This window comes from Dryas octopetala, chromosome 5, assembly GCF_963921425.1.
Source record: "Dryas octopetala chromosome 5, drDryOcto1.1, whole genome shotgun sequence".
Classification (NCBI taxonomy): domain Eukaryota; kingdom Viridiplantae; phylum Streptophyta; class Magnoliopsida; order Rosales; family Rosaceae; genus Dryas; species Dryas octopetala.
The window spans coordinates 21,783,229-21,805,505 of NC_141370.1; the positions used below are offsets into that span (position 1 = coordinate 21,783,229).

Genomic DNA, 22,277 nt, shown 5'->3' on the forward strand with positions numbered 1-22,277 from the left:
GTCAACTTTCCCCTATATCCTTTATTCATATTTTCTTCCTTTTTCCTTTTGTAATTAATTATTTAAGATGAAAATAAATTTATTAGAAATTTAGAAGGTTACCATAAGACACCATAATGGGCCTTTTTCCTTCCCCGCAACAAGAATTACTTTCCTCGTGTTATGACGATTTTACAGATTTTTGGGTTTTTTATTTTCTCACTGGACTATGACGACTCTTTCGCTTTGTGAACGTTCAACGTCTGTCTTAAGATTGGATTTGTCTATAGCTTTTTAAGAAAGAAAACTGCAATTTGCACTCCCAGTACTTATTCAATGTCAAATTTTCAGATCGATCTAGATAAAAAGAAAGTATAAAAGGACATTAAAATGGGAGAATAAAATGAGATTCCATGCACAAAAGGACGAACATAGCACTTTTAATAGACACTGAAATAATTATGATGATAATCAAATAGTAAATGATTTCTGATTTTGTTGAGTTTTTACAGGAATGATTCTTAAATGATGATTTGAAAAGTAGACAGTTCAGATCATATATTAGACCACATTGCAGGATGACCCCGTCAATGTGATCCCTTTTGCTTTAAATTAAAAGGGATTCTTAAGAAGGGGGCACTGTGTATATATATGTGTGTGTGTATATATATATATATATATATATATATATATATAGTTAGTTTCCTAGTTTTCATCCCTCCTTTTGGCGCGTCATCTCTGCAAGCAAAGATTTCAAATCCCCAAACACAAGTTATTTCCATGATGGCTGTGGCTGACATACACCCAACGAACCCAACAATTGATTCAATCTAGCTCGGTAAGCTGAGCTCTCCTTTCTGCAGCTCTCTTCCTAATAAATATTCCCCACCTTAAAGCGGCTTTGAGCTTAAGCCATCCAACAACAGCCTTACCTGAACTCTTTGCATGCTCGTTCCTGAATGACTGACCTATCTGAGGCTCCTCATACTCTACACTGTAATTGTAACAAGCCGCCTCATCAGAATGACCGAAACCAGCTCCCGTTCCTACACCAACACTAAAGCTCTTCAGCAGTCTTTGCATGTCAGCACTCTCCAACATCTCTGAACTCTTGAGTCGGATTTCATCAGCAACAAAGTCTTCCAATCCCCCCTGCCCGTCGTAGTTTGGCCGTGACCAATCTCCTGAAAATTGTGACCCAACCGGTGGCATGTAACCCATGCTGACAGATAATGCTGTTGTTTGTGGGTTGTTATATTTAAACAACGACGTTTGATCAGAACTCACAAATGGAAATTCAATCAACTGAGGGACTGCTGGGTAGTTATTTTCTGTTCGGAACTGTTGCTGCTGCCTGATCTGCTGAGTAGCTGCAGAATGGTGATCTATGGCATAGTTGTGATCAGCAACAGGTGTAGCTGAAGCTCTCATATCCTTTTTATTGCTGCTGGCTAGAGAGTTGAAGACTTTGCCATCATATTCTATGACTTGATGCCAATTATCATATGCTCTCTTCACCAGAGAATCCACTGAAACCTGTATTGCATGTAGAGCTCCGAGTGAGTGGCCCCAATTTCAAGAGATAAGTAATTAAAGGAAGTTGAATTGCCAAACTGACAGAGATCAATGTAACTTTGTTTATTAAAAAAAAAAAATAAAAAAATAAAACAGCATTTCTGATTAGCTAAAAGCATCCAACCTTTTGACTGTGGGTAAGTGACTCCAAAGGGAGAAACTGCCCATCAGCAATAAGGCCTCTCAGTTCATAAATATGGTTGAAAACAACACCCGTGCTGTGAGTTTCATCGGTGTAGTAAACATAGAGCTTCCCACCCAATACACAAGTTTTGGCATGCTCCACTGTATTTTCCCACATCCTGTTGGACATCCCACTCCCAAGGATCTATATTGCGAAGCATTGAAATAAGAAACAGACAATGAATAAAAAGCAACTCCCAGGAAAGCAAAAGCCAAAGGGTTTATAAAATTTACTGGAAGAGATACTTACACTTCTTAATTCCTGTGGGTCCTTGACAAGAAGGCGAAGAAAGTCTTCCACACTTACAATCTCAGCCTTGATCAGTTTTTTGTGCAGAGCTCCATCCTTTGCTATTCTATCCAATCTCCAAACTTCGTCATGCAAAGCCGGTGGGTAGTGTTTCTTATACACTTCAAATTACAGAAACAGTACTTTGATTAAAACAAGTTCTGCAGGTATTTTGTTTTTTGTTTTTTTTTGTTTTTAAAGGGAATAGAAAGTAAAGGGACCCTTTTATACCAAAATTTTCCTAATTCCTAAACTGTGATACACAAATAAATGATAGCAGCATCAGACTCAAGGTATACAAATCAAGACTCCAAAATAACTGGCCAACTTATGACTATCAATCTCTACAGTAATAATGACTATAGTATTCTGAGTTCTGACCAACCAATACCGGGTTATGCTCTCGGCTAGATCCCCTAACTTGACTAGCATATGCATTATGCAATGCAGAATGTTCTATCATAAGTGAAAGGTAAAATGGAAAACTTTAGAAAACTCACGTTCTCCCCTATGATCTTTAACAGAAAAAGCATCTGTTTTAGCTTCACAAATACGATTTCCCTCACAATATCCAGGGGAAACCTTAACGCCGAGCCTGAATTTCCTGCTCCTTGTCCAGCTAGAATTGTCAGTGAAAGTAACATCTCCAAGAGTACCAACCCCTTGCTTGAGAATAACCTGTAGATCCCCTGTCAGAAGTGGCCTTTTCCCCTCACGTTCCTTTACTTCATGGTTTTCAAAGTGCTCTTTGGTCCAATCATGGTCAAATTCTTCATTGAAGTCACCTTCCAGCACTACAATGTTCAGTTTTGCAGCTGATTCTGGTCCTGTTTGCACAACACTGCTTGTGCTCAGGTCTAGCAAGACAACATGAATTGCTGCTCCTTGCTCTCCCTCAACCTTTGCACCTGTGAATAGATGAGGTGGCATTCTTGTTTTGAATTGTAGTTTCAGAAGTTTTCCTTCTTGGCCCTGTATTCTTGGTGGTGGAGACCTGCCATATGTGTAAAATGTAAACAATGAATTTGCTGATTCTACCACAGGGACATCTAAATGCTATGGTTGGAACAAACCTTCCAGCCAGTTCAGCATGGTCTAACTTTGTCAAAGCACGCTCCACTTCTTCACTAACCTGTCACTCAAGAAAGTTTCAGAATGATTAAATGGATGAGACCTCAATGCAAACAATACATGTTTTTACACATGACTGAAGGCAATGTTTTGAAGAAAGTGTAGCCAGGATATACTACTAAGTGCCATAAATATGTTTCTGCATTTTCCATGACAGTATATTAACAATTTAATGTCTTTTATTTTCTCAAATAAGTGGGATTTAAGTAAACTACTTGGACAGCCACACCATTCTGATAGTATCTTTACAGAAAAAATAAAAATCTAATAAAAGAAACAGTAACAAACAACAATACAAGTTTTTTTTTTTTTTTGACACCATTAACAGGTTTAGGTGCATGATGTCACTCCCCTCAAAGGGGGAAAAAGAGAAAAAAAAACCAACACAATATATTTCACTCAATTGATAGACATAACCCAGAACAGAGTGATCAACCATCTGTGCGCAGCTAGTTTCAACCTCAATTCTACTATAACTTGTAGAGAGTAACAATCTACTACCTCAATTCTACTATAGCTTATAAAGAGTAACAATCTACTACCTCAATTCTACTATAACTTATAAAGAGTAACAATCTACTCACAATTCTGCGGAGAAGAGGCTCCAAAGATGAGCAAAGTCTTTGCAAGTTATCCACCTTCAAGGATTCCACAATTACACTGCATAAAACAAACTGTATAAATAAATAGACTTAAAATAACTGCCAACGAACCCTTTTCTTGGAGCCTTGGAGAACATTCAATAGTAAGACTAAAATGATACTACATGGCACTAAAACACTAAACCACAATTTTGATGAAGTTTGATCCAGAAAAGTTTGAGGATGTCGAAAGGTGGCGAATAATTCAATACAAGGTTATGAGTTTACTGTTTACAACTATAATAAAGCTTTTATTGTTGTAAAGTTTTAAAACAATTCCCAGAACAGAGTATAAGTTTCTATAGCACTAAAGTGCACCCTTCAACTTATGAGTATGCAAGTCTCAAATATAACCCAACTTTTTCATCCTTCATACGTCTTATATCTCTGAAACTAAATCCAAAAATGTCAGACTAAGAACACTGGCAAGCGACCATTCCCGTTCAAGTCAAGTGGGACCATATTTATCTCACATGCAGCAACTAATATGTCCCTGAGTACCATCGAAGTCAATGAGCTAGTACTTATGATTTGGATTGTGATGAGATTATAGAATAAGTCCATTGCCACTTCACACCCAAATTTTTTTATTTAACATCACTTATGCAGTTATGCGTTGGCAAATTTGCATATACGAAACCAACATTCAATGTGGCAAAGTCATCACATATATTAAGATCTGGCAAATATCATGGAGACCCAGATTCCAAAAATTTCAAAGAGAATGCCAATCAATCACTTATCTTAACTCCATGGAACAGATTTTTACTAAATTTAATTGAGCAAAATCATCTTTCTTTATTTGGTAATTTGATTCGTAGAATCAATAACACTAATAATTCAAAGTGATGATTAAACCTATATATGAAACAACACGTACCGGAGTCTAAACTGATGAAAAAACCCATTAAAATTCTAGAAGCCAAAATAAAATGGAAGAAAGAAGAGTTTGTCAGTTGTCGCAATTAAATTAAACAGCAATTAACAAAAAGCATAAATTAAATCCAATGAAGAAATAAACTAGTAATAGGAAACAAACCTTGCCAAAGCGGGCAATTTCTGTCTCTTTGGCTCGGGCGGGTGGTCCTCTGCATCATCATCCAATTCCACGCCCTGTTCATACCCTCTCTTCTCCACCCTTGAACTTTCCATTTTTAGAAATTTATCCAATGCCGCCAGGCGCCAGCCAATACCTTTTCAACACTTTCCAAACTTAGAAACCCAAGATATATACGATGGTTCAAGCCTTCTACTCACTCTCCAAAAGACAAAAATATATGTTTTTGTTACAATTTCTGGCTCTTCGGACTCTGGGTATTAAATGCAAAGATAGATCTCTTAATTTGGGTGGATCTATATCGAATTATATATATTATATGGATCTAAACGGAATTTAGTATTATTATTATTATTGGGCTTTGCATGTTAAAAATATTATTATTGACTTGCATAGAAATATAATTCAACATCACATGGTGGCTCACGTAGACACGTACAGTACAGCACAGCTGGGTTCGGTGCATCTTTCTCCGAAAATAAAAGCAGGTAAACTGCTGTTTGGAATTGGATAGAGTAGAGCCGTAGAGGGATAATTTTGTACGCGGTTTACGTACATTTGGGATTAATGTGACCTGAATCTGAAAATGAAAATGCTCTGTAGTCCACTACCATTTAAAGTCAAAGCCCAAAGCTTTAATAAGTGAGCTGATGATCTGATTCTGCCTCACTGCCTGCATAACAAACCACGTTCCATCTTTAAATGCCTCACCTTCTCCATCTTTAAACTACATTAGTTTCTCAATGTCTTGAGAGTCCGAGGTAATGAACTAAATAAATGAACCTTAGAATGAGCATGCATAAATAAATAAAACACACCCACACCAACAGACTGTCTTGAAAGGCTAACTATGAATAATTGAATATGAAGGTCACACCACCAAAACCCTTTTAATATCAATGGTATGGTCATGGTGGGCAATACCATATTTCTACTTCAGGAAAGCCGCGAGTTTGGCTACCCAAGACCTTGTGATCTAAAGTAGGAGAAAAGAATAAATGCATCTTTAACCTGGAAACCAAACTAATCAAACAGGCTCAATTTCTCTCACCAAGGTATTGACCATAAGAGAAAAGGCTACCTACACAAAGCCTGTAAAATCATTTGCATAAACAGATTAAAGTAAATGAATGAATTAATGCACTGGCAGATTGTGACATCATCTCATTGTAGTAAAATGGAGAGCTAAGGGATCCATGACATTGTCTATTAAGTAAATTCTGATAACTATATGCCATTTCTGGGCAATACAACTACAATTGGAAGAGAGGGAGTGAGAGGGGAGCAATTATGCTGTAACAGGGGTACAACCAAGGCAATTAGCTTGGTTGCATGTGCAAATACTGTGGAGAATTACATCGTAACAGAGGAACAACCGAAGCAATTTGCTTGGTTGATGACTTGATGTATAAATACTGCAGAGAAAGACATATCAGTACTTGAACCGAACAACTTGCAATCAAATTCTACAAACAATTATTCCCCTTCCCAACCCATTTGACGGGCTCGTCGTTCCCACAACGAAGTCACCTTTCTCTCCTTGCTCAGTAATGCCTCAGAACGTTCTCTTGCCTCCTCACAAGTTTCTGTTGCAGCGTTGCACTTTTCTGCTTCTCTCTGGTACTGAGAAGCCACCCTTTTTGCTTCAGCAAATGTGATGTTCATGTGTCGGGTGTGCTCTGCAGCAACAGCCTCCTGCAGCTTCAACTCCTCTGTTAAAAGATCCACAAACTGCTTCTCCATCTCCTGTTTCAGATCTGGGTCGTTACCTCCGCAATCTGTTCATCAACATAATAATTATCACATCCATGTACCTCTGCCTCTTCATAATTCACAATAAAGAACTGGGAAAGCATATCCAGAAGCCATTAAAATCTTGTTAAAAGGTCTTAATGACCCTGTTGTCATACTACTTGCTACTCACAGGAAGCTTTTAGTAGCTTATAATTGTTTCTTGTCATATATAAACTTAAATATCAAACAGAAAGAAAAACACAAGAAATTGTCTAAAGCAAGTTCCTGAACAAGTGCCAACCACCTCATACCAAAAAAGAAAAAAAAAAAAAAACTAGTGCCAACCATCAAAAGAATTTTCATTTTTTATTTTTGGCAGTCGGCATGATTCTGAGTAAATTAGAAAGTGGTGTTCGGAATTTGTAGTCTTTTAACGTGAAAAGTAATATACAAATGATAAGGAGCAATTAAAAAGCTCAGACTAAATTGGCCCATCAGGAAAGGGGCTCTCCAATATTTTTTAAACTCCTCTTGTTTGCTTGATTAAAAGGCTCCAACTGTTGAAGATGTGTTCTATACAGAGGTTAAAAGCATGCTTAAAGTGAAAGATAAAATCCTTAGTCAATTTATCAAAGTGAAAACATTTTACAAAATATAGACAAAAATCTGCATTGACCAAACCAAGATTTAACATAAATTGTAAAGCATATCCACATTTTTACCCTACAAAGTGCAATATACTCTGCAGATGAGGTAAAAATAAAATGGTATGCAAGGTCCAAGCACATGGAAAATAATTTCTTTATTTTATTATTACATAAAAAATAGGAAAAAACCAAGTCACTCCTCTAATTACAGGAAAGAAAGATGATAAAATGTAATAAATAAAAAGGCACAACAAGTTGAATGGTAGGATGCATTCTAACCTGTGACTGAGAGATTGGCCAATCCTGCAAAAAGAATAACAAAAACCAAAACATGACATATGTTATTATATAATTAAAAACGAACTCTCACATTACAACAATCTGAAAAAAGACAGGGAAATCAATAACAGAATTCTCAGATTTGCATGCAGTTCAACAGCTGAAATAGATCTTCCCAAATCCAATATATACAAATTAATACATCATAACAATGAAAAAGAAAAGAAATGAAAACATGCACCAAAACCAACTTGTTGAACTACAAGCAAAGAACATGATGCCAAGTTAGGAGGGCTTCACTTCATGAAAATACCATGACAAATGCTCATTCCAAATTTTAGTCCTAGGAATCGTTGCAGCTCTAGTTCCTTTATGATCAGTAAAAACATCTGTCTAAAATGCTAACAACCATTTTTTATAGTAATTGTATGATCAAAAGAGCTTTTTCCAGTTCCAGTGGAATAAAATCCAAAACATGGTTAACTATGTCTGCGAAATTAGTGGAACTTTATGTTGCCACAAAATCAGTGCATAGCAGATTTATAAACTCAGATCAGGAATGACTTCACACAGCCCACAGTAATTTGAAACAGCGCATATATGAATATATGATATTCAGGTATTTGCTGTATTTTCATTTCAAGAACCATCGTTTGCACATTTATATGGAGCAAGTAAAGACAACAGAAGACAAGATCTCAATTTTACTCGAAAATCAATCAAACAAGAAACTAAGTATAATTCTAACCCATGAACTGGGTTTCGCTATTTCAATACACAACAAAAGAGAAAAGCTCGGAATTTATAATAAGCAATAACAGCAGATCAATGCAACAAATCTGTTAAAAAAGGAGATTATCATTTCACTCTATAAATCATTACAGAATCTAAAAAAAAAAAAAAATTGTATATCTAGACCTGAATTGGGTTCCACTTCTCACATATATTCTAACACATGAGCAGCTCCAAGTTATTAAAAAAAATTAAAATTAAAAAATTAGCAATACCAAGGATCCAAACTCAAATTGATGACATGGGCAACCTTTAATTTCATTCCAATAAAAAAAAAAAAAAGCTATAATTTTAATGAAACCCAGAAACGAAACATTAAAAATCAGAATTGAAACGGCAAGAAAACGCATTTAGAGAGAGAGAGAGAGAGAGAGAGGTACCAGGAGCAATCTTGAGAAGGGACAAAGGAGGAGGGCAATCACAGTTGCAAGTAGGGCAAGAAGTTTTGGGATCCCCCAACCTTATACCCTTCTTGAACCTCCAATACAAAGCCGGTCCACATACGGCCAATGCTGAAACTACTGCAAACACCACCAAACAACATCTCAAACAAGCAGCAGATCGCCTTGACATCTCTCTCTATCTGCCTTGTTGTGTTTTCCTCTGTTAGTGTGTCACTACGTTTAGGGAAAGTGAGATCTAACGAGGAATCTATGACTGTTTGGTCTGTTAAAGTTAAACTGTCTTTGAACAAGTCAGTAGCTTCACATTAATGAGCTGTAATCATGAAACAAAATGTTCCCAGAGCCAGTAGTAGTAGTAGTCACTACTCAGTATTCACTAGTTTGGTAAAGAACCTCACTTGTTTTTTTGCCCCCTTTATTATGTATCTTACATGTGAGTCATGTGACACGTCCCGTATTAAAATAAGTGTAATCATAAGAAAAAAAATAATGAGTTGGCAATTAATTAAAAGGGTAATTAAAAAAATAATAATAATTTAACCTTTATTTTTTTAAGCCCTTGCTGTTAGAGCCCAAGTATTAAAGTTGGTAGGGTAAAAATTAAGATTAGGCTAAATGCAAACTCCAGACTTAGATTCCCTCTAATATAACAAATTTTTTTTTTTTGTTTAATAGCACTAGAAATGAGCTTTTGATTTTATAATAGTAAATAGAGCAAATTACAACAATAATCGTAGAACTTTACCCCGAGTATCATTTTGGTCCATCAATTTTATAGTCCGTAAACTTTCACCAATGTATCACTTAAATCAATTATGTCAATTCTATATATTTTTTCCATCAGTTTTAGTCACATATCAAGAACGTAATCTTTTTTTAAAAGATAAAATGATAATACACATTTTCTTTATTCTCTCAACGTGATAAACATAATTAAAATTAACAAAAAAATAAAGAATAAAATTAATTGAACTGACTTAAGTGAACACATAAGAAAGTTTGTGAATTATAACATTCAAAAAATAAATTCGATAAAATTCAAAGATTATTGCTATAATTCTTTCATAGTATAAATGCTATAATTAGAAAGCTATCATTTCTATATGGCCCGTGATTAAGAAATGTATGGGCTCGGGATTTGACTCATATAGAACCTTCGTGTCTGCCATGATTTTGATATATGATCAATATTCAATAATTTTTGGTTTCACAAACAGACGAGAATGACAAGCCTAATGGTTATTGCCTTCTTGGCAAGATTGCTTTTTCTTTCAAGCTACTACCACATAGATTTTTTCTTCCTCTCCAAGACAACATCTAGTTTTTTCCCTTCAAAAGGTGCAAATTAAAATAAAATCAAAGTGTACCGACGTAGAACCTGGCCATATGCGTGGCAAATAAAACCATTAACAGCCTACACGTGTAAGGTCCTGAGTGCTCCACGTCCCTCCTCCTGTAAATTACCTTACTCCAAGGAAGCCATAAAACAGTAAGCCACCTCCATACCTTATCAAGAAGGAGCAGAACCCAAAACATAAAACCCTCTCTCTTGCTCTCTTGCTCTCTTGCTCTCTTGCTCTCTAAAACAAGAAACAATGGCCGAGAAAACGATGGAAGTGGTGAAGGGTCTGGACTTGCAGAGGTACATGGGGAGGTGGTACGAGATAGCCTCATTCCCATCAAGATTTCAGCCCAAGAAGGGAGAGAACACAAGGGCTACCTACACTCTGAGAGATGAAGGGACTGTGAATGTGTTCAATGAGACTTGGACTGATGGGAAAAGAGGCTACATAGAGGGCACTGCCTACAAGGCTGACCCTTCCAGTGATGAGGCCAAGCTCAAAGTCAAATTCTATGTTCCTCCATTCTTGCCCATCATCCCTGTTGTTGGTGATTACTGGGTTTTGTATATTGATGAGGATTATCAGTATGCTTTGATTGGCCAGCCTAGCAGGAACTCCCTTTGGGTATGTTAATTTGTTCCCCTTCCTTCATCTTTTACTTTGTTGATCAATTTTTTAAAATTTGTTAGTTTTTTGTGTTTGTTTTATGATCATCTTTCTTTGCTTTGTTAATTTATAGTTGTTTATAACCTTTTTCCTTTTTGTGGGCAATTTGATCAGATACTAAGCAGGCAGCCTCATCTAGATGATGAAATTTACAACCAGCTAGTTCAAAGAGCCAAGGATGAGGATTATGATGTTAGCAAGCTCAACAAGACACCACAGAGTGACTCTCCACCAGAAGCTGAAGAAGGCCCCAAGGACACCAAGGGGATCTGGTGGTTGAAATCCATCTTTGGAAAATAGTGAATTTTTCACAACAATAATAGCATATTGGGGTTTGAGTGTAATATATATATGTAATAAGAAACATCAAAACCCCTTTTGCAACATGTACAGTCTGAACCCGAGTACCGATGTTGAGTTATGTTTTAGTGTCTGTAGAGTTTGAACTAGGAGTGTTTGTGGATGGTATAGTCTGAAATCTATAGTTTAAACTTTAAAGGTGTGAAAGAAATGAACTTGAAAATTTCCATTTAACCGGTTGCATGCAACTTGTGTGTGTGTGGATTTTGATTGTGTTTCTGAATTATATTTCGAGATTATTAATTAGTAGAAAGAATCAAGGATGACATTTGGTTAATTATTCCCTTCGAGCCTAACTGCCTAAGTGAGACACAAGGAGAAACGGTGCTTTAGTTTTCAGGGTCATTAAGACAGTTCAATGAAACATGGAGTATATCTTCAACTGACGTTTTTACCTTCAATATAAACATTTTATTCTAGTCCAACTTACAGTGAATAATTAAATTCGCTGAACATCGTTTTATGGTTTAATTCACTGCAAAACACATAATTCTATGAACCATAACAATATGATAAAATCCCTGAAGCAAAGTCAACTCATCTGGTACTCATCTTGACAACTCATAATGTCGGTTGAGCATCCAGGTATTCACAAAATGGACGAACACGTATAAAGCTAAACTCCCCCGTACGAAACTAGAACAGTGGCATAAACAATCATGAAGCTTTTATATGTCTATGAAAGACAAAAAGCTTCAAAAGAATAAGCAATGGCATATATTTTGTTCTTATAGATCATAAATGAGAATATCACATACAACACACGCAGAATTGTAAACACATGTTGTCAAACAGAAACATATTAATACTATAGTAGAGGGACCTCTATCAATATTTGGTTTCCCTTCTTTCTTTGATCCATAAGAAAATGAGGAAAATCAACACAATTCTGCCAAGCAAACAATTGACAAATGATTTGAACATATTACAATCATCAATTTGTCATCCATCAACTTCAACGCCATAACAAGGGATTGTCATTACAGGATTGTTGCTGCTCGCCTAAGAAGCTTACAATATGGTACAACACTGATTGGTCTTTTTTGCCTGCTTGTAGAACATCTGTTTCAAAAAACCCCGTCATCAGCTTCTCACATTAGAATAAAACTTCAGGTACAGTTATATTCGACCGCCGAAAAAAGGTCCAGTTAATTTCAAAATCAAGAGGCAAATACTGTGGTTTAACATAAAAGCTATTTCATCAACACTAAAAGCACATGTGATTTGAATTCCGTCTTGACATGTATTGGTTTTCAAGAGTCCAGACAGAATGCCAAAAACAACTCATACCACGTGCAGCTAATCTTCAGCCTAAAATAAACTTCAGTGGGATCTTCCAAGCATCATATTGTTGGACAACAATTTTAAAATTCCAAATTTAAATATTGTACTGCACAAACTTGATATTGCTTTTCTAGACTCAACTAAAGGTAACTTAATACTTTTTCAAGCACTGGAACACATTTAGACAGCCAAAATTGGTCATTTTACACAAATGACGCCTTCTGAAATTCACATCATTAAGTGCTTTATAAACATTATATTAATGGCATGCAAAATAACCCGTTGCTTTCTCTCACCTAGACACTGACATATAGTGTTCTACCAACTTCTCTTGAAATTAAAATAATCAGAAGCCCTTGACAACACACTTGAAATTATAGGTGATTAACATGGACTTAGCACAAACGAAGATAACAAGTACTATGTGAGTGTGTGCAGTGGCAAATGCGTAATCTTAGCAAAAGAATTGTGTCTGTACCTGTGATGCTGCACTAAGATCTGAACTCTTCTCAACTAAACTGTCCAGTCTCTCACCTCGTTCAAGCACACTATCAATAGTCTTATGCTGCACCAAAGCAAGAAGCAACAAATGCTAGGTTAGAAATGTATGAGGTGACCAATATGATATGGCAGATCAAGATAAATTAAAAAAAAAAAAAAAAAAGATGGCCGCCACCAATTATTTCAGGGAAAAAATTTCAGCAGAAAGGATACAAAGTTGAAGGTTACTAAACAAAATGAATATCACAAGTTGAAGGTTCCACATAAATAGAGAAAGACATCTGACAAACAGATGTACTGAATCCGCTGTTAAAAATATAACAAAACAGGCAAGACAACAATAAATCGACCAATATGTAGCTGAAGTAATGCACTATACTCACCAGGATAATTTTTGTTTCATCCAATTCCCTCTGAATTTTCAACAACTTATCAGCCTCTGCAGGGTCCTGATATTTGAAAGTAAAGAACAAAAGATGAAAAGTAGTGGCTTCAGTTATAACTTATAACTCATGCAACTTCCTCTTTTTAAAAAAAATAGAAAACAGTCTATAATTCCAGCTAAAATAAACGAGTAAGAAAACAGATGAACAGACAAACCTGGAATTTTGTCAGAGCTTCATTCAAATAGGGCCATGGTTGTTCGCTGTCCTCTTTTATAGTCCTCCAAGAATCACCAAAATTTTTCTGATATTCATCTATCACCTGGCAATCAAAGCAATTAGATCAGTTACATGATGAAACAAGTACGGAGCACCATATATATAGGCCATGAAACCAAGTTTGCAAAACTCTCATACATGACTAATTACAGTTCAAAGCCAAGTGGATCTCAATACCTCACCAGGTGGCCACTAAGCTGACAAAAGTAGCTATCACAAAAATATGATAATTTGAAATTTGGAAACTTCAATAGTTTGTTACCAGTGAAATGGTGAAGGTCATAGAATACATGTTCCATTTTAGCAACAACAACAAAGCACTAATTCCAGTCAATGATTGTGCCATTTCAATAAGTAGAAGCCACACATAAATTCCTAATCACATAACACTAAAGTTCGTACCACGGGAATCAGATCTTATAGAACAATAGATGACCAAAATTACCAAGCAAAACTTAAGTAATTAGTAACACAGGAAGCAAGGTATGACACATTGGTGGATTATTGAATGTACGGATACAAATCTGCTACGAAAAAACGGTATACATTCATCAAAATAATGAAAAGGAATTATATAATGAACAAAGGAGTTACCTTGTTGAGCAGAGAAAATGCACTTCGGACAGGATAGTGGTCATCCATAAAGCCCAACGCACAAAGACCATTGCTGTTGTAAGCATGTACTTTATACTCTGCGAAGAAAGTAAACAAGAAAATCAGAGTTTATAAAAGCGTAATGAAACTCCTAATAAAAAGGTAAAACAAGAAGAAAAAAAATCAATCAATCAAATGGGGTTTAAAAAACGTATTTAAAGTTATTATATTTGTAAACCTGAGAGCAATACAAATTTTTACCATAATTTACAGAGATTTAAACCTTGAATGAACAATTGAATCTGGTGCCTGAAAAAATTGGGGCATCGAATTCTAGAATTACTACGTAACCTTAAAGAAAAAAACGAAGATTTTGCAATTACAGCCAAATTCAGCGAGATCCCAAATCAATGAATCAAATAGATTTATCAGCTAGTAGTTTGAAATTCTTGAATTGTTCGTAAATAACACAACTCCGGACCTTCGTGCTTGACGGACTGACGTTGTCCGGGAGGGGTCCGTTTGGCAACGGTGCGACCGACGAAGACAATGAATTCCCTGACGCTGGACCTCTGAAAGTAGCCGAAGTGACTGACATCGGAGGCGTTGGCTAAAATGATCGGGTCGGATTCGTCCGGGTTGCACTTGAGGACCAGCAAGGCCGTGACCTTCATCTCTGTCTCTCTCTCTCTCTCTCTCTCTCTCTCTCTGTACAAAATCAAAATCAATCAATCTATGGCTTATTAGGTTTCGATTTCGTGTAACAGCCTCTGTATGTCGTTGTTATTTGTATTTTGATTTGGGGATTGGGAATTGGGAAGTGGGATCGAATTCGGTTCTGCCAAAGGGTAGGGATCCCCTGGATTTGGAGAATTTTAGATTTTGTGCAATCGCTTAGCTGGCCTGGCGCCAACCATCTATACCTACTTTTATACCAACTAATCTTATTGCTTTGTTCCCTCCACCATGTAAAAAGGGAAGTCAATTGGACTGCCTTTCATTCTTTGAATTAATTCCTTATTCCAAGATAAACAACCCTCTATCACTACTTATTTTATTATTCTTTCCATCATCATAATCTAATTTAAGGCTAAAGCTTTAGTATTTAATCTTTAAATTGTAGGGTTTTAAGTTTTAACCCTCAAGTTTAAATTTAAAACCGTAACTAAAATTGTAACTTGGTTTAGGTGAAATGTGCTTAAATAGTAACAAAACACCTTAAAAATAAATATAAATTTGACTTTATTAGCAAGAGGCTGGTAAACAACAGTGATTTTGACCACCAACCTAGCCATGAATGCTTAACATACATAAAAGGAAAATAAGTACAAGAAATGTAAACATTCTAACTAAGAACAAGTAGTATTAAAGTTTGAAAGAAACCCTATCATATACAATATATGCGATGCTAACATGTGCCTTTAGGCAAGGTATTAAATTTTGTTTTTTTTGGATTCCGAAATCGAAACACATATTTAACAAGTTTTTGTGAAGATTTTGTCAAAATTTCGGTGAAATTTACCAAAATTTACTAAAATTTATCGAAATTATTGAAATTTTTCTATTTTCTAATTTCTCCAACTTCAGAAATTTATCAAATATAGCTTGAGACTCCAAATAATTCACCGAAAAATTCTACGAACTCGTATTGATGAGTACTAATTTCTTATGACCTAAAATAGTCAAATTGCTTTCAAAAAAATTATGAAAAATCCTACTCTCATAATTTAATTCTAAAAATAATAATAATCGCCAAATTCTTGAATTTTCATTTTCTAAAATTAGTTTCCACATAATTAAACTCTATAACCACAACCAAAGGTCTAAGTTAGTTAAAATAAACTTAAGAAAATTTTTAATTCCTTTAAACAAACTTTAAAACAAGTTTGAAAAATTTAAGTAACAAAATTACGATAAACCAAAATTTGGGTTGTTACACTTAGTGAAGAAAAAACTTGGCTGGTTGAGAGGCACGGGAAAAAAGGAAGGAAAGATAAAAAAAAAAAAACTGAAGAAAGAGGCATGGGAAAAAAAGTAAGGAAAGAACAAAAAAAAAAAAAGAGAGAAAAAATGAGCAGGGTTTAGGGTCTTTGGGCAATTGGAAAGAAAAAAAAAGTTTGAGATTTCATTTAGTTATTTTAAACCTTAAACTCTAATAAATTTTTATATAAAAAATAATTAAAAATATCCTAAAGGGCCTAAAACTTAATATCTTAAAAAATATAGAGTATATATGGTTTAATGTATAGATTATAAAGTATAAAGAGTATTAGGGTATATAGAGTATATAGAGTATTAGTGTTTAGATTTTAGTGTATAATTAAATTATACAGTATAAAGAATATACTAATTTTTTTTATTCATTATACTAATTTTATTTTAACAGTATTTGCTCCAGCACGCATTATATTCACCTTATATCACATGAAACCTATTATATAATTTGGTTTATTTAATGTTTTTTATCAATTTAGTAGATAACATGTTAAATAAACATATTATAAAGTTTCATTAAAATTTTTCATATTTTTATAGTAATTTTCATCGTTTCTGTCTAATTTTTGTCAAAATTTAAAAAATTTCAAAATTTTCATCGAAATTTTCTCGAAATTCAAAATTCAATTATTTGCCTTTAGCACATCAAGATTCAAGAATGTTAGATATTAATACCAAGATCTCTATTGATCAAGACGTACTTGAAGAGAAATTACAATATATATTTTTTTTGGCCACTGAATGTATTGTATATTGTACAACGCAACTTTTGTCGATAGCCTTTCGTTAAACCGAAAACAAAATAACAGTAAGAGGGAAAAAAAACATAAAAGAACTAAAGGCACGGACGTACAACGCAAACTTAGACTCAACTAAGATTTTAACTCTATGTTCTCTCAAGTTCTCGACTAAATTGTTTAGAGGTAAGAACACTATTAATAGTCTTATGGACGACGTACAATTTGACTACAAACAAAAGGAATATCTCAACAGATGTATTGATTCCATAAAAAACATATTCAATTTTTGTTTATATATAGGAGCTAGCTAGATTTAAAATTTAGGAAATTTAAAGAGATATTAAACCCATTCACATATTATAATATTAATAAACGATGAGTTAATACTTGTAAATCTTGTAAAGTACGATACTAATAACATATAATTCATTGGCGGTAAGAAAAGTGTTGAAAAACGTACATGTCCCTAATTATAGAAAAGCGGGGGTTTGAAAAAAACGTTAAGGTCGGTTAGAGATGGCTGGTTTCCCGCGAAAGAAATACAATATCATCTGTCGGCGGTGTACAATAATAGTATATAGGAAACAGAAAGATGACCAAAAAAAAAAAAAAGGAAACAGAAAGATGGAGGAAAACAAAGTGGCTGGTTGTCCTATAATTTTGATTCCTGGACTGCTATTAATGCGCACAAATGTGTGTGTGCAAGTAAAGTAGTTGGTAAAAAAAGGAAAGAAAGAAACCTATTTGGGTCGCAGTGTTTGGGGAATAGCATTGGGGATAAACTTTAATTGATCTTGGATCTCCTCGAGCGAACATTCACATATATATATTTACCCTCCCCCCACCCCCACCATTTATCTTCATCACATTCCCTTGAGAGTTTCCCAGAAACTTGACAAGGGGGTGGTGTCTAGTTCTTCCACAAGTATGTTGAATATTGTATAATATTTGGGGTTGCTTTATTAATTAATCATTCAATTATCCAGGACGTGACAGGGTTAGAAGCAGCAATGATTAGGTGTTTGGTCCTCATTTCCTTATTGATTCACTCAACTTTAGCAGCAAAGCAAGCACCAAATGCAGCAGCACCAAAGAAATGGCTGACTTTAAATGGTACGTAAAAATGAAGTAGGTAGTTTATTAGTAATTAGTTAATTGTAATTTGATCGATCCTGCATGCATTTGTAATTTGTTGATGATGTATATGATTCAGGTCAAGAGCCCCTTGTTATAGCACGTGGTGGGTTTACGGGACTTTTTCCAGAATCCAGCAGCTATGCGAATGACATGGCAATTATGCAGAGTCTTCAAGGCAGTAGTGCTTTGTTCTGCAATCTGCAGTTAACGAAAGACAGCGTTGGAATATGCCTATCCGGCCTTCAGCTTGATAATACAACAAATATATCTCAGTTTCACCCTCAGGGAAAGAACAATTACAATGTAAATGGAAGGGATATTCGTGGCTATTTCGCTTTGGATTTTACAGCTCTTCAATTGGCCAATGTGTCATGTAAGTCTAGCTCCTATCTCTTTAATTCATCCCGCTCTATGGTGAGCGAGTGATCATTTCTGTATATATATATATATATATATATTTGTTGTTGAAGGTGATGAATCATGCATTGTTTTGTTATGTTCTTGGGTTCCTTATTTTACAGTGATTCAGAACACTTTCTCCCGACCGCTTGGGTTTGATGGTTATTTTCCAATAGCTACTGTTGAAGATGTTCTGGGAAGTAAACCAGAGCTGTTTTGGTTGAATGTTCCGGTCTCTCTCTCTCTCTCTCTCTCTCTCTCTCTCTCTCTCTCTCTCTCTCTCTCTCTCTCTCTCTTCAGCGTTAAAACAAGCACTGGTCATTATTTTCTAAACTGGTTTTGGTGTTTGGTTGGTTTGTTCTCTGTCGCAGAATGTCGAATTTTACAACCAACACAAAATCAGTCTGGCAGCATTTGTCGAAAAGGCAATGGCACGTCCAGTCATAAATTACCTTTCGTCTCCTGAGATTGGTTTCTTGAAAAGCATGAGTCGAAAGGCGAACAAGAAGACAAAGCTAATCTTCCAGTTCCTACAGGGGGATGAAACTGAGCCCACAACCAAAAGAAAGTACAGTGAATTAGTGAAGGATCTGGGAATGATCAAGTCATTTGCAGCTGGGATCCTTGTCCCAAAAGAATACATATGGCCTGTAAATAAAGACCGGTTTTTGGAGGCTGCCACTACTCTGGTGACTGATGCTCACAAACAAGGGCTAGAAGTATATGCTTCTGGTTTTGCAAATGACAATATCAACCCTTATAACTACAGTTTTGATCCAACAGCTGAGTACCAGCAGTTTATAGATAATTCTCAGTTTGCTGTTGATGGGGTGCTTACAGATTTCCCTCCTACAGCATCAGAAGCAATTGGTAAGACAGATATCAGCCTTTTCTTATTTTGAATACAACTTACTTCAAATGCTTTGTACAACCACCATCAAAACATAACCTACTGCCAATGCTTTCCTGGTGCAGCATGCTTTGCACAGAGCAACAATGATACCAAGCCTTATAAAGGTAAGATTCTAAATTCTTTTGAAAGCTTATAGTACAATGTTATGGATGTTTCTCAGTAAAATTTTGACTTAATTTGCAGGAAGTCCTTTGATCATAACCAGAAATGGAGCAAGTGGAATCTATCCTGGTAGCACAGACCTTGCCTATAAGCAAGCAGTAGATGATGGGGCTGACATAATAGATTGCTCAGTTCAAATGTCAAGTGATGGAGTTGCTTTCTGCTTAGATACCATAGACCTCAATTCAGGGACCAATGCAATAAATCTCTTCCTTACCAAAAGTGGGAGTATCCCTGAACTACAACCAAAAGCTGGAATCTTCTCATTCCAGCTCTCATGGAGCGAGATTCAGACCTTGAAACGTAAGCTAGCTTCTTTAAAAATTTCCCATACCATCAAGTTCAGCTTCTGAAAATTAAACTAATAGTTCTACTTGGCTATTTCAGCCCAATTGCAAAGCCCCTACGGATCAGCCAGTGAGCTGGTATTTAGAAACCCAGCTAACAAGGATGCCGGTAAACTCGTGACCCTCTCTGAATTCCTGGATTTTGCTAAGAAAAAGGCAGTCACTGGAATTTTGATCAACATTGAGGTAATCATTCTAATAATTTTATTTTGAGGCTCAAACTCTTACTCTAGCACAAAATTGATCTAAGCCATATATATATATACACACCATCTTCTTCTCAGAATGCTGCCTACCTAGCATCAAAGCAAGGTCTGGATATTGTGGGTGTTGTAACCTCTGCCTTGAGCAATGCTACATTTGACAAGCAATCCCCTCAACAAGTCCTGATCAAATCAGACGACACTTCAGTGCTGTCCAAGTTCGAACATGTGCCAAAGTACAAACGAGTGTTAAACATCAAGGAGACAATAAGTGGCGCACCCAAGAAAGTAGTGGCTAGGATCAAGAAGTTTGCAGATGCAGTAATTGTCAACAAAGACTCCGTGGTTCGAAGTAACCAGTACTCTTTCATTGTGGGTGAAACTAAAGTTGTCAAGCAAATGCAGGCTCGAAATATCTCGGTTTATGTCCATTGGCTGAAGAATGAATATAACAGTCTCATGTTTGATTATATGTCAGACCCTATGGTGGAGATTGCAACATATGCTCACGGATTCAGAGTTGATGGGATCATCACTGATTTCCCAGGAACTGCGAGCAAATATATGAGTAAGTGTATATATGATTATAAGTTGCCACCAAATATATATATATATATATATATAATCATAAGTTTTAACATTAATTAAAATGAATGGTTTGATAATTGCAGGAAGTCCATGTGCTGATATGGATCCCAAAGCCGATAACCCATTTCCCATAACTCCAATTCAACCTAGTTCTCTGTTCAGTTTGATAATCCCTGAGGCAGTGACACCAGCAGAACCCCCCAGCCCACTTCTACAAGTTTCCAATATAGTTGACCCACCACTTCCTGCAGTGGTGAAAAAGGAGCCCAGCTCCGACTCCGGTTCCAACTCCAACTCACCGCCTGCACCGCCTGCTCCTGCACCCTCTGGAACTTCAAATGCCTTCTCAAATGCTGTCAGTTGGGGTCTTTTTCTGCTGCCAATACTGTTGTCCATCCTAAATTAACTCACCCTTGAGCTTCTAATATTACCCGGGTCTGTAATATACTTCAATTATATATATATATATGGTAAATATTCAAATCCGACAAAAGATTATGGAGGTGTATTGAAGAGTGCAAATTTGCTTCTAAGTCGTCAGGATTACCACTTTATTTATAGGGTGACATATATCCTTTAAATTAAGTCTAGTTAACAATTTTGAATTAATAAATTCTGATATAATAATGAGATGAGAGAAAATCTTTTTCTTCCAAAACTCACCTGCCTTTTTTCAATTCTCACGCTCTCTCTCCCCTTTATTTTATTTTTATTTTTTTTATTTTAAGTAAATCTTTTCTTTTATTTCTTGTTTGACACCCTCTGTCTTTTCAACTTTTATTTTCTTCAATAAAAACAAGTTTGGTCGTCTACCTTGTTCCCTACTAGTTTATTTCAAATATTAATTAATTTGATTTTTTTTTGCCAAAATTAATTAATTTGATTAACTAATCAATAAATATGTGATCATAAATTTGATAGGCAAGTACAAGCACTCAACCAACAACTCAAGGATCATCTCGTCAGTTAAATTTTTCAAGCTCAATTTGATATAGTGTTTGAAGAGAAGAGTTGTAAATGTCTTTTACACATGATATCCGATATATTAACTTTAGCATAGTTATGTTGCATTGCAACAACAATGTTTTTTGGGTTTGTAGTATTATGTGTTTTGTAAAATTATGATATATTGGGCTTCATGTAAGAACCTTATGGAGACCTCATGTAGTTTTTTCATTCAAAATTAAGAATTTAAAGCAGACTAAAATAATTTATTGTGTTATAATTTTGAATGAACAATTAACTTAAAATAAATTCTCGAATAATAAGTATACAAATGAGGTCTTTGATTGTTTTAGATTAAAAATGAGGTCTTCAATTGTTACATGCTCACAAGAGGTCTTCAATTGGAATAATGAGTATAAAAAGTTCTGGAAATTTCTTTCAAATGTGTGATGAAAAATATTGCAGGGTGAATAAATAAATAAAAAGGTGTAATAGGGTACTATGACAAAAAAGCGCAATGTAAAGAAAAAGTGCATACAGGAATAAAAGAGAAGAAAAGAAAACAAGAAGCAAAATCAGGAAAATAAAATAAAGGGAAGAGAGAGCATGAGAATTGAAAAAGGTAGATAAATTTTGAAAGAAAGAGATTTTCTCTCACCTCATTATTATATCAAAATTTATTAATTCAAAATTGTTAATTAGAGTTAGTTTAGATGACACATGTCAC

The 22,277-nt window shown here is 35.3% G+C and overlaps 5 protein-coding genes across 5 annotated transcripts; 2 read left to right on the plus strand and 3 right to left on the minus strand.

The window, feature by feature from the left end:
- Positions 1 to 393: 393 nt before the first annotated feature.
- On the minus strand, positions 394 to 5,467 carry LOC147285767 (calmodulin-binding protein 60 E-like). The gene is made up of 7 exons (XM_086243359.1): positions 4,838 to 5,467; positions 3,742 to 3,817; positions 3,100 to 3,158; positions 2,527 to 3,020; positions 1,988 to 2,148; positions 1,679 to 1,882; positions 394 to 1,515 (listed from the first exon to the last, which is right to left on the minus strand). Exons 1-7 carry the CDS (start codon positions 4,948 to 4,950, stop codon positions 805 to 807), a joined length of 1,818 nt encoding a protein of 605 aa, XP_086099485.1. The 5' UTR covers positions 4,951 to 5,467; the 3' UTR covers positions 394 to 804.
- A 470-nt stretch (positions 5,468 to 5,937) lies between these two features.
- On the minus strand, positions 5,938 to 9,023 carry NKS1 (ubiquitin-associated protein (DUF1068)). Its single transcript, XM_086244327.1, has 3 exons — positions 8,688 to 9,023; positions 7,516 to 7,539; positions 5,938 to 6,633 (listed from the first exon to the last, which is right to left on the minus strand). The coding sequence occupies exons 1-3, from the start codon at positions 8,878 to 8,880 to the stop codon at positions 6,332 to 6,334; spliced, it is 519 nt and encodes a 172-aa protein (XP_086100453.1). The 5' UTR covers positions 8,881 to 9,023; the 3' UTR covers positions 5,938 to 6,331.
- A 1,188-nt stretch (positions 9,024 to 10,211) lies between these two features.
- LOC147285769 (temperature-induced lipocalin-1-like) lies at positions 10,212 to 11,254 on the plus strand. Its single transcript, XM_086244206.1, has 2 exons — positions 10,212 to 10,678; positions 10,835 to 11,254. The coding sequence occupies exons 1-2, from the start codon at positions 10,307 to 10,309 to the stop codon at positions 11,018 to 11,020; spliced, it is 558 nt and encodes a 185-aa protein (XP_086100332.1). The 5' UTR covers positions 10,212 to 10,306; the 3' UTR covers positions 11,021 to 11,254.
- Positions 11,255 to 11,784: 530 nt separating this feature from the next.
- Positions 11,785 to 14,989, minus strand: YKT61 (SNARE-like superfamily protein). Its single transcript, XM_086243909.1, has 6 exons — positions 14,603 to 14,989; positions 14,122 to 14,219; positions 13,466 to 13,570; positions 13,249 to 13,314; positions 12,843 to 12,929; positions 11,785 to 12,142 (listed from the first exon to the last, which is right to left on the minus strand). The coding sequence occupies exons 1-6, from the start codon at positions 14,793 to 14,795 to the stop codon at positions 12,092 to 12,094; spliced, it is 600 nt and encodes a 199-aa protein (XP_086100035.1). The 5' UTR covers positions 14,796 to 14,989; the 3' UTR covers positions 11,785 to 12,091.
- A 2,877-nt stretch (positions 14,990 to 17,866) lies between these two features.
- Positions 17,867 to 21,011, plus strand: LOC147285771 (glycerophosphodiester phosphodiesterase GDPDL7-like). Its single transcript, XM_086245312.1, has 9 exons — positions 17,867 to 17,969; positions 18,070 to 18,366; positions 18,515 to 18,624; positions 18,764 to 19,262; positions 19,368 to 19,409; positions 19,489 to 19,770; positions 19,855 to 20,000; positions 20,099 to 20,585; positions 20,689 to 21,011. Exons 1-9 carry the CDS (start codon positions 17,867 to 17,869, stop codon positions 21,009 to 21,011), a joined length of 2,289 nt encoding a protein of 762 aa, XP_086101438.1.
- The last annotated feature ends 1,266 nt before the right edge of the window (positions 21,012 to 22,277 follow it).